Below are 14,179 nucleotides of genomic sequence, written 5' to 3'. Positions count from 1 at the left end.
GGGGGGGATGGAGCGGGAAGCTGACAGCCAGCGCAGATTAAGAGCAGACTCAAGCGGCACTCGGCTTTGTTCTGGGGATTTAGGCCTCAGATACAGTACTCCTCTGGATAGGAATCATTATGTACTTAAACCCGCTCCACAACGCTCCTCAATCTCTCCCTCGCGCGGAATTAAAGCGCTCTCTGACTCCTTTGTCTGTCGGGGGGGGGGGGGAGGACAAGGGCAGAGCTGAAATCCTGAATCCTCCAATCACTGCAGGCCAAGCTCTGGTGGGAGGCTTTAAAAAAAAAAAAAAATAATAAAAAAAAGCCTCACTGATTATTTGTTTATCTGCAGTTCTTTTGGCTCTTGAGGGAGAAATCTTCACAGAATGAGGCAGAGTGAGGTCATTCCGCATTATCCCGCAGAGAAGCACAGCGCTCCTCCGGAGATTTTAAAAACTGAGGGGGGCGCTGCAAAGTGCTCATCCACGCTGTTGTTTTCGATGCGATCGAACTCCAGCAGAGTCAATCACCGCTCTCGCAGTTACGTCTTGGTGCAGCGCATTACCTCACAACGGTCTGAAATGCAGTACACCAACACAGTGCTCAGACACTGCGTACGTTGAGTTAATGAAACGGGACTCGACGCAGGAGCCAACCGCCATCTTCCCGTACCTCCGTAAGCATCTCTCCCTCAAACCCAAAGACACTTCAGCGACTCAAGAAACCAATGCATGTCAATTACATGCTTCAGCTCTTTCAATAGAGCCAATGGAGAAAACTCCACAGAACCTCAATCCCGAAAATCAGATCCCACAATGTGTCAATGAATCATACATCAGCACTGATACCGCTGTATCAATCACTTTTTTGATAGCAGAAAATCATCCTACCAACTAAAAAATACAATCATGTACACAACTATGTTGTTTTTGTAAATTATATCTATAATTTACTTCACTTCAGGGCCACCATACATATGGATCCATGCATGTAAAAATATGCAATACGCTGGAACATTATGAGTATTATTGATTTTTATTACTGAACTGCATTATTACCGAAGTGTTTTTTTCTTCTCACGCAAAGAATAAATGAGCTCTCCAGCAAATACAAGACTAGAGAAGCCAGAGGCCTATGATGTAAACCTTTAAACTTAATGACGGGTAACAGAGCTATAGAAAAAGAACTAGAACTAATCTGTAAATCCCTTCAGTTAACTTACAGCCACGGCTGACCGCACACCCGGGCCTGAATGGGCAGACTGTTCTGAGATCGCGAGCTTGGACCGCGCGCGCTGGCAGGGCGCAACGCGGCGTTGCCAAGGCCGTTCTGGCCGCGTGGCGCAGAGAGCCGGCTCGGGGTTCTCCTCAGAGCCACGCGCGCAAACAAGCCCGCCCTGCCCCCAAATGAGAGAAAACATCTCGAGACGTCAGCGAATCTCAAAACTGCGCCGCTTGGCCAAAGTGCCTCTGCAGTCTGCGGTTTATACAGAAGATTCCAGAATTAGCAACGGGGGAGCTCAACTTGGGATTTACAGAGAGAGGACACACACGTGCGTTAAAGCACACACACACACACACGCACAAACAAACACGCATACACAGTCACACACGCACAAGCGCGCACACAACTGTTGGACAAACGGCTGACACTGACGTCTAGAGACACTTTACTAAGACACGCCAGTATCGGAGTCGAGCTCACATCCTTGTGACCACACGGTCACGGCTTTGAACCCCAGATGGGGCAGTGTCCTGTAACCTTGAGCCAAGTGCTCGACCTGAAGCACTTCAGCGAACTATACAGAAGCACAGGCTAATAACATGAAAGAACGCATGCTACGAAAGTCACCCCTGTAAGACATCCCAGAATACTATAAATAATGTAAAATAAATCATTCACTTTTTTTAAGAGCAGGAGAGAAGAAAAGAGACCTGATACTTTCAGAAGTGATGAAAACAGCTGTTGCTGGTCCAACTATTTGCCCTTTGACCTGTACCCAGGTCACCCAATAAGGGTCTTGGCTTTCCCATCCCATAGAACGGTGTTTACAAGCTCCAGCCGTGCTGGGAAGAAGCCCTCGAATCGACCTAACCCTAACCCCCCCCCTTCTCCCCCCCCACAAGCCCTTGCCCCTCTCGGCCCGCTGGGGGTGCCCATCGCAGCGCTGCCAACGCCTAACAGAGGGAGGCGAGAGAGGAGGGCGACCGCGTCCACACCAGGCCTCGTTTTATGGCCTAATTGGACTCGGCCACATAAATCAAATTATTTCTCCCACTATGGGCAACAATGGCGGCCTTTCTCTGCGAGGCAGGTTTAACAACCCCGCCCCCCCCCCTCCCCACCCCCTCCCTCCGGTTACGCCTGGTTCCCAAAGGTTTACAGCAGCACAGGGCACACAGCCTGATGGGAACGGCGTCTCTGCGCTGTGTGTGTGTGTGTGTGTGTGTGTGTGTGTGTGTGTGTGTGTGTGTGTGCGTGTGTGTGTGTGTGTGTGTGTGTGTGTGTGCGCACACGGGTAGTGCGGTCAAACTGGAGTCACGGCAGGGTCAGGGAGGGCATAAGCTTCTGAACTGCGTCTGACCTCCGACCTTTGGCTGGTGCCACCTGGCACCGGGGTGAGAGAGCACGAGAGAGAGAGAGAAAGAGAGAGAGACAGCGAAGGCGAGTAAGAGAGAGAGAGAGGGTGGAATGGAGGAGGAGAGGGAGACAGAGGGAGGGAGAGACGGGGGCAGAAATGACCTTCGGCTGAACCTGGAACTTAACATTGGACTCCCTTCTCCATGCAGTTGCCCCACAGAGAGGAAACACAGGCCGCACCCGCGAGGCTCCAAGCAGGGTTCAGAGGTCACGGACACAAGGAGAGGGGAGGGGGAGAAAATATGCGGAACAGGCAACACCCCTGTGAATGCGTGCAGCCCTCAAAACAACACTAAACACTATTCTTTAATTAAATATTGTTGGCTTTCAATTTTCTCTGAATATCAGTTCTGGATTTTTTGTTTTATTTTTACACACCATTTCACTAGATATCTAGCTAATATATTTATTAATTTAAATAATATATTCCGATAATATAAACATTAATTATATATTTAACTAAAATAAAAAAGTAAGGTAGCAAATAAAACAGCAAATTCACCATTAACATTAACCGTTATATTTACTACATATACATTGACAGTATGTAATTAGATATAGTATATAATTATTTACTATATATACATATATATACACATTATACATACACACAGACACATATTCAACTGTGGGACACTGTCAGAAATGGAAATATGCACATTTTAAATGCCTTTGAGCTGACCTAGTTTTCAGAGGCCGTTTTCATAACAAAGAGACAGCCACATTTCCCTGCTCACTGGGTCTGTCCCTCGGTTCCCAGAAGCAAGTGACAGGGGTGACAGCACAGGCATCCAACCCCAGCCCCCCACCCTCAGCCCACCGCCCCTGCTTCACCCACTGAGCCAGGCTTCACCTCACCAATGGAAAGATCCAGAAAGAAACTATCCTAATAGCATAAAACACACTTGCGTACACTGAATTTGTTTATGCTGTGTAGAACAATTATTACAAAAATCATTCATCATGGAATTTGTTGAGGGCAACACATCAATATAAAGAAAATAGGCTTTTTAAAAAAATAAAAAAAAACCAATCTCATTAAAATTATGATTTGTGTGTCATGCCCGAAGCTTTCGATCTTGGACAAGCAAATGCTCATGCCCTTGGAGCCCTCTGGTGGGTATATACGACACTACAGATTACTGCTCCACAGTGGAATTAAGATGCCTTTTGCACAAAACCTTCCATTTGGTAAGAGCACTTAAGTATAAGTATAGCACCCTGCTGCGTGCTATGCCTTGCTAAAAATGTCACTGATTTAGCGCACATTATAAACGCATTTAAATAACTTCACAGATAGGTTCTCTCACAGAAAGGATTAGAGAAACAAATCTAATTTAATTTCAAGCTATTAAAAATAGAAGGCTAATACGTGCTGAACACAAAGTCAAACTAAAGAAATGCGTGAAATGAAAAGTTCACACATGGCTATAGAGCTGTACACGGGTTTCCTTAAATTGATTATTTAATTGAAAACGTATTCAATTTTAAAGAAATATTGGTGCCCACAACAAGTGGAACTGTCGGTGTGGTCAGCCTTTGACAGCTCCTCAGCAAGTGCGTTAGGGTGACGTATGGCAGGATAAAATCATAAGCAAGGAGTTCACACCTATTTATTCCACTTCAATAAGCTACCAAGATGGCTGGCGTGGGCTATGTGTACAGCTCTAGTTTTTCAAAATACAGTTTTAGCTCGAGATGACTATAGGACAAGAGTGAATGCAAAATGAATAACATTCTTTTTACTGGCACATAGGTGACCACGCGCTCAGTGAAATGGCTATCAAGGGAAATGGTGCCATGTCAGTTACATGGAGGAAGGAGCCACATTCTAAACTGAAACTAAAAACACTGAGGTAACCTTTTTTTTTGCTTCACTGACCCTAAGCAATGCAGCAGGAGGATTTAGCGTATACCAGTACATATGCACGAACAAACCAGCGAATGAGCAGCATCTGGAGCGTCTCCGCCCCCCGGTTAGCACCGCTGACAGAACGCGCGGCAGTTGGGGGTCGCCCGCAACTCGATTATGGGCTCAGGCCCGGAGTGCTCCGTAATTGAAAGGCGTGACATACTGCCGTCCTCCCGCTCTCGTTTAGGCCAACGCCATCAGTTATGTGGACAGGTAACAGGTATAATTCTGTTAAAGAGGGACTGATACGCGCGTATCAGGTGGCCTGTGAGGCACCCCCACCCCCTGCTCAGGCTCCCTCGGTACCCCCACAGCACCCCAATCTGAAAGGCCTGTGTGCACGGGACGGGCTGTGTACCCAGAGCTCCATCTACCCCACTGAATTATGGAACAAAACAGAACAAAAATATTACTTTTTCGGCTACATTTACCCGAGATTGAATGCGTTTATTGATCTGCCTATTTGCAGACTCATTGGCAAAAGGCAAACCCTGAAGCTATTTTTCTCTTAACTCTATCAGCAAATGTAGCATGGAGATATTTTTCAGTGGAAACCCATTCCACACCACACTGGCTATGCATATGTATGTGCACAGAGGGAAGGATCTATGAGGGGCGTGTAATAATTTCTTCAATCAAAATTAATCTAATTTGATTGATTAACAAGTGTGTCAAGGATCTGAATAATCCACAGGAGAGTTTTCTCTCAGTTTGAAACGGCTTCTTTCTTGTCAAATTAGAGAACAAAGAAAACGGTGCAATACAGGAAAATGTAGTTATTTCAAAGCATTGGCTTTCTAAAAATGTGACAGTTATCTGTGTAATATACTGTCCTTAAAGTTAGCAGATTAATGTTAGTGCTTTCATTGGTGCTTTCTCATGATATTGGTGCTTTCTGCCAAGATGAATGGTGCAAAAACTAGCTTGCGTTCAGATACAGAGATTTAAGAAAAATACACCTTTTAAATATTCTGTGGATTCGTCCTTCCCAGCGCTGCCAGAAATATCCAAATTATCCTGAAGCATACCACACACCAACCTCTTGTCACTACACACACACACACACACACACACACACTCACACACACACACACACACACACACACACACTCACACACTCACACACACACACACACACACACACACACACACACACACACACACACACACACACACACACACACACACAAACTGAATCATTAAGGGGGCACAGTGCTGAAGCTACTGCCCTCAATGGCAGATCCAGGATCGGTTCCAGGGCAAGTGTGAGTCAATTCAACACACTTTCGGACTGCATCAACACAGATTTTAATGAGATCTGGAAGGGCGATTAGGTCTCATAAGAAACCAAAATATAGATATAGGCATAACAAAGCTTGGGATAATTAGCATGACTCCATCATACTGACGTGCCATATTTCCATTACCATAGGTCATAAAGAAATGACTCATATCATTTTACAGGTCTTTTCCAGCTCTCTTACATATATACTATGTTCAGCCCAAAATGAAAGGAAAGTGATTATAATCTTGAAAGTTGATCTGTTTTACAAACCTGTATTTGAAGACGGATCAAAGTTTCACCAAAGTTAATGCCCTCACCACCTCCAGGAAATTTGGTCTTGGATTTTGTAGTCATTTCTGAGATATCGTTAACTTATTTGAAGTGGGATCACATCACTAATTCCTTACAATTTTGTTGAACAGTAGTTAATAATCAGTTCTAACAGACGTAAAGTCAGGCACATGCAAAATTATAATGCACTTCCTTCTTGAACAATCCTCACCCCAACCCCAACCACTACATCAAAAACAGATGGAACTGATCTAGGATCAGCAGGGAGTAAAAATACACTGTATTCGTCAAATCTTGCAAGTCATGACAAACACAGCATGCCAGAATGGGCCAGACTTCAGCCATTTTCCAAATGGAAAAAGGTAAATGGACTACATTTAAATAGCGCTTTTATCCAAAGCGCTTTACAATTGATGCCTCTCATTCGCCTCTCATTTTCCATCCATCTCTCTTTAAGAGAAGAGACAGGGTATTGATCAAGTCTCTCAAAATACTGTCAAATTCATCAATATGCAATACTTAAAATAACTTAAAATATCAGGTCCATACTATTCACACTTTGGGCCAAAAATAAAAATAAATGACAGAAAGAGGGGGCCGAAAGTACAAAAACGCTAGAAGGCGCTTAATTAAAAGCACGTCATAAATCTACATATTATCTTTAGTCTTAATATTACAATTCTAGAAGGACTGGTTGTATCAAGAAGAGAAAGATTCTGAAACCTGACTTCACAATAGCCCAAAACTAATTGTGTATAGCCAACAAGCACAAGACAGAATGTATAAAATCACTAATAGCTCAGAAAGCTAGCTCAAAATCACTTTCAAGTGACATAACATCTCAATATGGAGTCAATAAGAGTATACTTGTGCAGTTATAAACCAAAAGAGATTGTGGTGCAGGTGACAAGATGAGCAGAAATGTCATGTGACTTTATTCACCATTTTCTAAGTTCTAAGCTTCCTCACTCCAAATCTTTAGAAGGCCATAGTGACAGCTGAAATCTCATGTTTCTTGATTTATCTAGAGAGTCATGTCTATGCTAAATTCTCAATGATTAATTTTTAGAGCAGCCCCTGCTCTAGACTGTGAGAAAAAATCTACTTTTGCCCTTTATATCACAGACTAGATGAGAGCTTAAACACATCAGACACAACCGCAGGCAATCAGTGACAAGCGCTGAGCTGCTATACTGTGGCTCACAGCCGCATGCTGCAATACAGCATGCCATCACCACTAGGGGGAGTAAGTCAGTCAGGAATGAGACAAGGCAACAAAAAAAATCTTTGCTGAATCTTTGTTGCTAATGTTGCCAACCTAATGAAAATCAGCAGAGATGCTAAAACTGTACATCGCCCGAATAACAAAGATCCAGTAATATGGCACAGTCACGATTCCTATTACGAGCGCCTACAACCTGCAATACGTTTTCTGAAAAGTCCAATTATTTTCACCAGAACCGCATTCTGTTTGAGGGGCAAGGGGCAAGACTGCCACTGAAAAACAACTTTTCAATAGCACAGGGTTTTTTTCACCCCAGAAGAATCAATGTTGTCCAAAGCAAACCCATTTCTGTAGGACCACGACGAGCTCACAGAGAGCAATGGAGAAAAAAAACTTATATTCATAATGAGTACCCAAAGCAAAAAAACTTGTGGAAGACTGAAACTGTGGTGAGGAAGTATCAATCATGACGTGTACAGGATGTAAAGAAGAAACAAACACCCAGTAAGCTTAGGGGTACTGCTATGAATAAAAAAGTGAAAAAGTGGTATGAATTACGGTATACAATCACTCACCTTGAATCCACTGAGACAAAAACTGGCTGATACTTTACAATTTACAATTAAGAAATGGTAACATGTTCTGGGCTTTTCAGATAAATCTGACCATTTGAAAATTATTTCAACACCTCAGTAGGGGATACATCAATAAACCTCACAAGGGCAAGATTCAAGACAATGCATGTGCACCCATGCAGTTTTACAGTAAAATATAGATGTGTGACAATTGCAATGATTTCAGTTTTAACTTTAAGTCACAGTGTTTTACTTCAGTGAGTGTGGGTCTTCTGTGGGAATGTGTAAGATGCATTAAGTGCACATAATAAATGAGTTAACTCACCAATCCCCTCACTCTGTTCAGCCTCCAGAGAGTGGTCTGCATAGAAGCCTAGAGAGAAGGGAAATAGAGCAGAGGAATATTTTAATCACTTATAAAACTTTGGATGCGCAATATGAGAGATTTATGTGAGACTATAAGCTATGTTAGAAATGATTCAGTACTGCTACACAGGACACACTCTCTGTTAACATCAAATCAGACCAAGGCTTCTATGGGCCAATCCAAAGCAAAATTTAAAATAACAATGAATGTACACTTTCTACATGACCGATTCATTTTTTTTAATTCAGGAAAAACACAATAACAGACTGCAAACATAAAAGCATTCGAGTTTACTCATTTCAAATGTATACAAGATGCATATAAAAATAAACATTTTCATATTTTATTTTTGTCAGACAAACAAGTATTTTCCTTCAGATTGATTAAAAAGTTTCTGTTGTATAACAGGCTCATAAGAAAAAAGCTTTGCCAAACCGAAGTTTGGTGAATGATAAGTTTCTCTTGGATACCAAACCAACGCTTTCATTGATTAAATGAAGACCTTAAAACTGAAGGCACTGAGAAATAAGACGCGGGGAGTTTGGGAGGAGCTGCTCTCTCCGGCCAGCCGTAGGAGCGGGGCCCGGAGATTAAGGCCATTGTGTAGACGGGGATTTGGGGCAGGCGGACACCCCGAGACGGCCACGCGCAGGCACGTGCCACTCACCTGGCCGTATCCCCGAGTCGCACACCCCCTCAGCGCCCCCCCATCCCTCTCCGGCCCTCACCCCTGCCCCCGCTGCCCCAGAGGTTAAGTAAGTGTATCGCGGTGGGGGGGGGGCGGGAAGGGGGTGCTGGAAGCGCGAGGGCTAAAGCCTGCTGTTGTTTGCAGATTGTATCATCCCCCGCCTGAGCCTGGCTGGATCAGCTCGCATCAGAATCAGATCATCTGAAAACAGCTGGCTGCCTTTCTGCACCCCCCCTCACCCCCCCCCCACCCCCCACCGAGGGGTTGGCCGGGCCCTTTGTCCCCACCGGAGCTGCTCTGTGTGTCCCCTGCCTCCTGGCTCCTTCTGGAACTTTCTGACTACTTGCGCACTTCTCAGATAACTTGGGTTCGTAGCGTCAGCTTCACAGACCGTTAGCCTCCGTGCAAACGGTAGCATTAGGCAGGGCAAGCTGCCGCCATAGATCACCGCCTGGTACCGCTCCCTGCATTCAGCCATTTCACTCGACGTCAAATGAAACAGAAGTTCTTCCATTTACTTCACAGTCACCGGTGTAATTTGAGTTCCCCGAGCATGAACATGAATGCAAAAAAAACTGCACTTGCGTTGGGAGGTAAAACACTTGCACTTATTTGTCAAAGGAAGAGCTGAGGACAAATACTTGTGCCATGGTGCGTGAAAATGTTGCTTTCATGAACAGTTTTAGGAACTCTACATACAAAATAAATCGTTATCCCAGAGTGCTCATTTTAGCACCATTTTCCACAGCGATGCGTTTTTATAAAAGTTGTTCTACTCACCACATTACACTAATTCTGCACTTTATGGTAATTGATCTGGATTACAGTTATTTTTAAATAAAAACAAAGTACACAAATTCAATTAAACCCAAGTGAGTCTTATTGCCAGGCCTGGCAGCTTAACAGCTTATGGGAAATCAAGCTCAAATAACTGGCCAGTGGCCCCAAGCCATTTTGCACTCTTAATCATTTTCACCGTCTTGTTGATATTTCAGTTTCTGAGAAATATAAGGCAAGATTTCAGAACACATGTCTCGTCAATTTGAATATTCGATGGGGTACTGAACTTAAATCAGCCATGTCACTCCCAACAATTAGCAGAAAATAATTTAATTAAGAGATCCCTCCCTGCTTCTTTTTCTCTGCACCTTATAAAAATGAAGAAAATAAAACTCAACGGAGGTGTTCCATATTCTTGCATATAGGCTTAACTCCTTTGCAGAAGTTGACAGTATTTTCCCATTGTCAAAACGAGCACAGTTGACAGAACGCTTACATATGCAGTATGTTTGGGCAGCCAATGGAAAGAAATGACGAGCAGGCATTTGACAAATCATTATTCTTGCTTTGTGGGAATGTTTTTAGAAAGCCTATCAACAGGGAAAGCAGGGACAGCCTGGCACTCTCCAGGGATGTCACTCAAAGGCACCGCGGGAGGCGGCTTCCTGTGCAGAAGAGGCCTCTGTCCCGGCGCGGCGGTTCGATTGTGTAACGGACACAAGGGGCGGGAGCGGCAGAACCAATCCAGGATGCGATGAAGCGGCGGTCGTGATGCCATGCGCGCCTTTTCTCCCCCGGCTCTTCAGATCCGACGCCGTTCCTTTCACATCCGTCAGTTTCCTGCCCGTCTATTCTCCCGCGCTCTACAGTCAGCTATCCCAAGGCCTCAGCCTACCTCTAGCATCTCGGCGGCTCGCGGGTCGGTAATTACATTTGACCCGTCCTTACGCAACGCCATTTACCAACGCGGCGCGGTGCTGATCCGGGTCCGTGAACCCGGAGTCTGGCAAACAACCTGAAGGAGCGCATTATGCAACCGCGAATGATTGCCCGCAAAGGAAAATGCATCCCTCACATTTACCTTCAATTCACCACAGATGGACAAGCGCCACAAAAGCTCACACAACAGTTCCTGAATTGACATAAACAAACTGAACGAATGGCGCCGAGCTAAAAATGCACTGCAACCATTATTCCTGCCAGCACACACTACGAGCGCTCCTAAACAACACCTTTTCAATCTTTTCTTTTCTAATAAAGAAGAGTGCCCTCCATTCATTTTTTTCCAGTTTTTTCTCTTTTAGAGAAGTAGAAAGCAGAGAGGGTTACAGATAGAGAATGGACAACAGCTGAGAAGGCTCAAACCCCCACCTGCACAGGGGGGAATCGCATGTGGCTGAGTCAGCCGCCCTACAGACTGCACCACACGGCTCGCACCATTTCACCAATTTCAACACAGGTTTAGAAACTGTGGCGCTAACACAGCACACTTACAATCTAAATTCACTACACAGCAGTAACATATTGCATGTATAAATAAGTAAGCAGACACTGAGCATCAACTACAATCCCCACACCTACCCCATGCGGTCCCCATTTGGATATAATGCATGGCAGCACTGGAATTATGGGAATTATAGTTCCCCTGAATACAGCTGCAGTCGTGCAGACTCACCCAGCATGTTGATTGTCTGTGCAGCGGCAGTCTCCCCCTCCCTCTGTGTGACTAGCACATGAGACTGCTCTGAATCTATGCCCTGCTCTGCCTGCGCTCAGTCCCGAGCTGGCCACTGGTGTCCCCAATAACAGACCCCCTCGCTCACTCACTCATTCATTCATTCAGGGTCCAATCATCAATTACTGTGTAGGGTGCACTGTCAGAGTGTAAGTCCAACCCCACCCCACACCTCCCCATGCTGCCCCCCACCCCCTGCCCCCCCCCCACCCCCCACCGCCGACAGCTGCAGGTCTCTGACCTGACACACGCCATCCGCCGCCTACACACTCCACTGAACAGCAGCATATGTTCCCCCCCGAGCACACACACTTATAGACACACACAAAACACTTTGGCACACACAAGCACGCGCACACACACACACGACACTGGTGTAAAAATGTGCATGCAGATGTATAGAAAGACAGACATGCACACTCATGCAAAGGTAATGACTATTCATTCTTATACACATGGAAGAGAAACATATTTGACACAAACTTGGGTAGACACGGACACATTCAGTAAAAGAGAAATAAATAATGTCCACAGGCGCAAACACAAAAACAACCTGATGCACACACACACCACACAGAGGGAAATACACACTTCCTCCCAGGTCCAAGCATAATAAACTAAATAATAATCTTACAACACAAAAATAAAGACCCTTATAATCTACACGGACATTCATACACTGTACACCATTAACATGCAGAAGGCATATCTAATGTACAAAACATAAATGCACAAATAGGCAACACACGACAGGTGAAAAATTGTTTACATTTTGATTTCAGTTATACAAAATTCATCATTTCAAATTTTCTAAATATTAATTTTGACATGTGCATTAAAAATCAGAACAAAAGCTAAAGTTAATACACAGACTGTTCCATAGAGTTAATACACAGACTGTTCCATCTTTAAGGCATAACATAACAACTATTATTTTATGATGTGCAAGCATTTTCAACCAGACACTGGGCTCCGCAATTATTGATTATTGATCTTTCACAATTACAGTACTGGTTTATGCACTGGTCAACCTTATGCTTCTGCTTTTTTACTTCAGGGCAATGTGGTCATTAGTCACTAATGACCATTAGCGGCATTTTTATGCAACAAAGTTTGCTTTTGAAGGTTTGACAATTTCCAACGGTCACACTGAGTCAGAGCCTGCTGAAGGAATGTAATGGTGACTAACATAATGACTGGGCTAGTGGGAGATGGAAATTAGTTGTATTTGAATTTGTCTACCATTTCATCATTTATACATTTTCATTTATAAAATCAACACCCTTGTGTTTTTCAGTGTTTTTATTTTATTTGGAGTAGATACTCTGCTTACCCATAAAAATATATATGAGAATTTCTGCTTAGAGAGAGAGGGTTAAAGAGAGGTTGAGACTCGAACCCCCGACCGAATGGGGGGATTTGTACACGGGTCGAGGGCAGGAGTGCTTATGGACTGTGGCTTGTGGTATCTCCCTCTACAGCAGTGGTGTCAAACTCGTTGCCATGGAGGGCCGTGTGTATGCAGGTTTTCATTCCAGCCTCAGATCTTGATTATATAATTAGTTAAATTATTTGCTGAATTAGGGATGCAGGTTTGTGCACAATGGTGACCCGACGTCTATGGTGACCCACATTGTCTAAATAAAAATGTTCTTATATTCTGTGCTTCAATGCAGTTAAACGCATATGGCTGAATGAGTAATTGGACTCAATTAAGGCAGCATTAATTGGTTGGAATGAAAACCTGCATACACACGGCCCTCCATGGCAACGAGTTTGACACCGCTGCTCTACAGTATGTTCTGAGAACCAGGGCATTAGCTACATGACTGCAGCGGTGGCCATGACTCTGCATCAGTTAAGTATGTGCATTCCATATATAATTGAATCTATATGCAAATAGTTATCATTTAAATAGCATTTAAATTACATCCTAAACATACAATACTGGCAAAAATTATGGAACCACTACATTTCAGATTTTGACCACTAATACAATACTAACTAATGCACAAAATGTCTGTTTTAGGCATAATAAATGTAATATGTAATGAAATATCAACATAAAACAAAAATGAAGAAATACTTATCATTTGAGATAAACAAGCAATAATTATTACCTTCCCTTTTGTATTGGTTTATACCTGCATAATTGATCAGTCTAATGTATCACAATCAATCCAATCAATCAATTAACTCAATTTAATTGATAATTCGTTTCAGCTGATTGAACAGAGCCAGGCTTGATTGCAGCTAGCCCTGTTGAATCTCACACATACTGAACCTTTCCATTAGAGCAAAGTAGTCACCACAATGTTCCTACAAGCACACAATGCCACAATCAAATAAAAGTTCTTATACAGAACGAGTCACTGAATTACTGGTTGGTTAAGAAAATGATATAGTGGAGCATTGATGGTCATAATTTAATTTAATTAGCAAAGGGGTTACAAAGATTGCTTTAGTTTAATTGAATTACTTGTGTAATCCAGTGAATTACCATGAAATTTACTTAAATTTGGAATGGCCTTCTAAAATGTCTTGACACATCCTGCAAACTTCTCATATGATGGTTATATTTATATATATAAAACACATAAAACATCCCATTTGAATCTACTGTGCACCCAGATTATTTCTACAGAATGAAATAATGGCAATATTAAAGACAATACATACAGAACTGGGTTTGGGACA

The 14,179-nt window shown here is 43.4% G+C and overlaps 1 protein-coding gene across 2 annotated transcripts in view; it reads right to left on the bottom strand.

The window, feature by feature from the left end:
• Window positions 1–14,179, bottom strand: part of nr6a1a (nuclear receptor subfamily 6, group A, member 1a) — a 124,303-nt gene that overhangs the window by 92,710 nt on the left and 17,414 nt on the right. For both annotated transcript variants that reach the window (XM_064354303.1, XM_064354304.1), the window contains exon 2: window positions 8,238–8,285. In XM_064354303.1, coding sequence (XP_064210373.1) covers window positions 8,238–8,285 — 48 coding nt within the window. The remainder of the gene's footprint in view (window positions 1–8,237; window positions 8,286–14,179) is intronic.

The sequence above is a fragment of the Anguilla rostrata genome, chromosome 10, assembly GCF_018555375.3.
Source record: "Anguilla rostrata isolate EN2019 chromosome 10, ASM1855537v3, whole genome shotgun sequence".
Taxonomy (NCBI): Eukaryota; Metazoa; Chordata; class Actinopteri; order Anguilliformes; family Anguillidae; genus Anguilla; species Anguilla rostrata.
The sequence above is the reverse complement of the archived record's forward strand: the minus strand, read 5'-3'. Positions and strand labels throughout refer to the sequence as shown.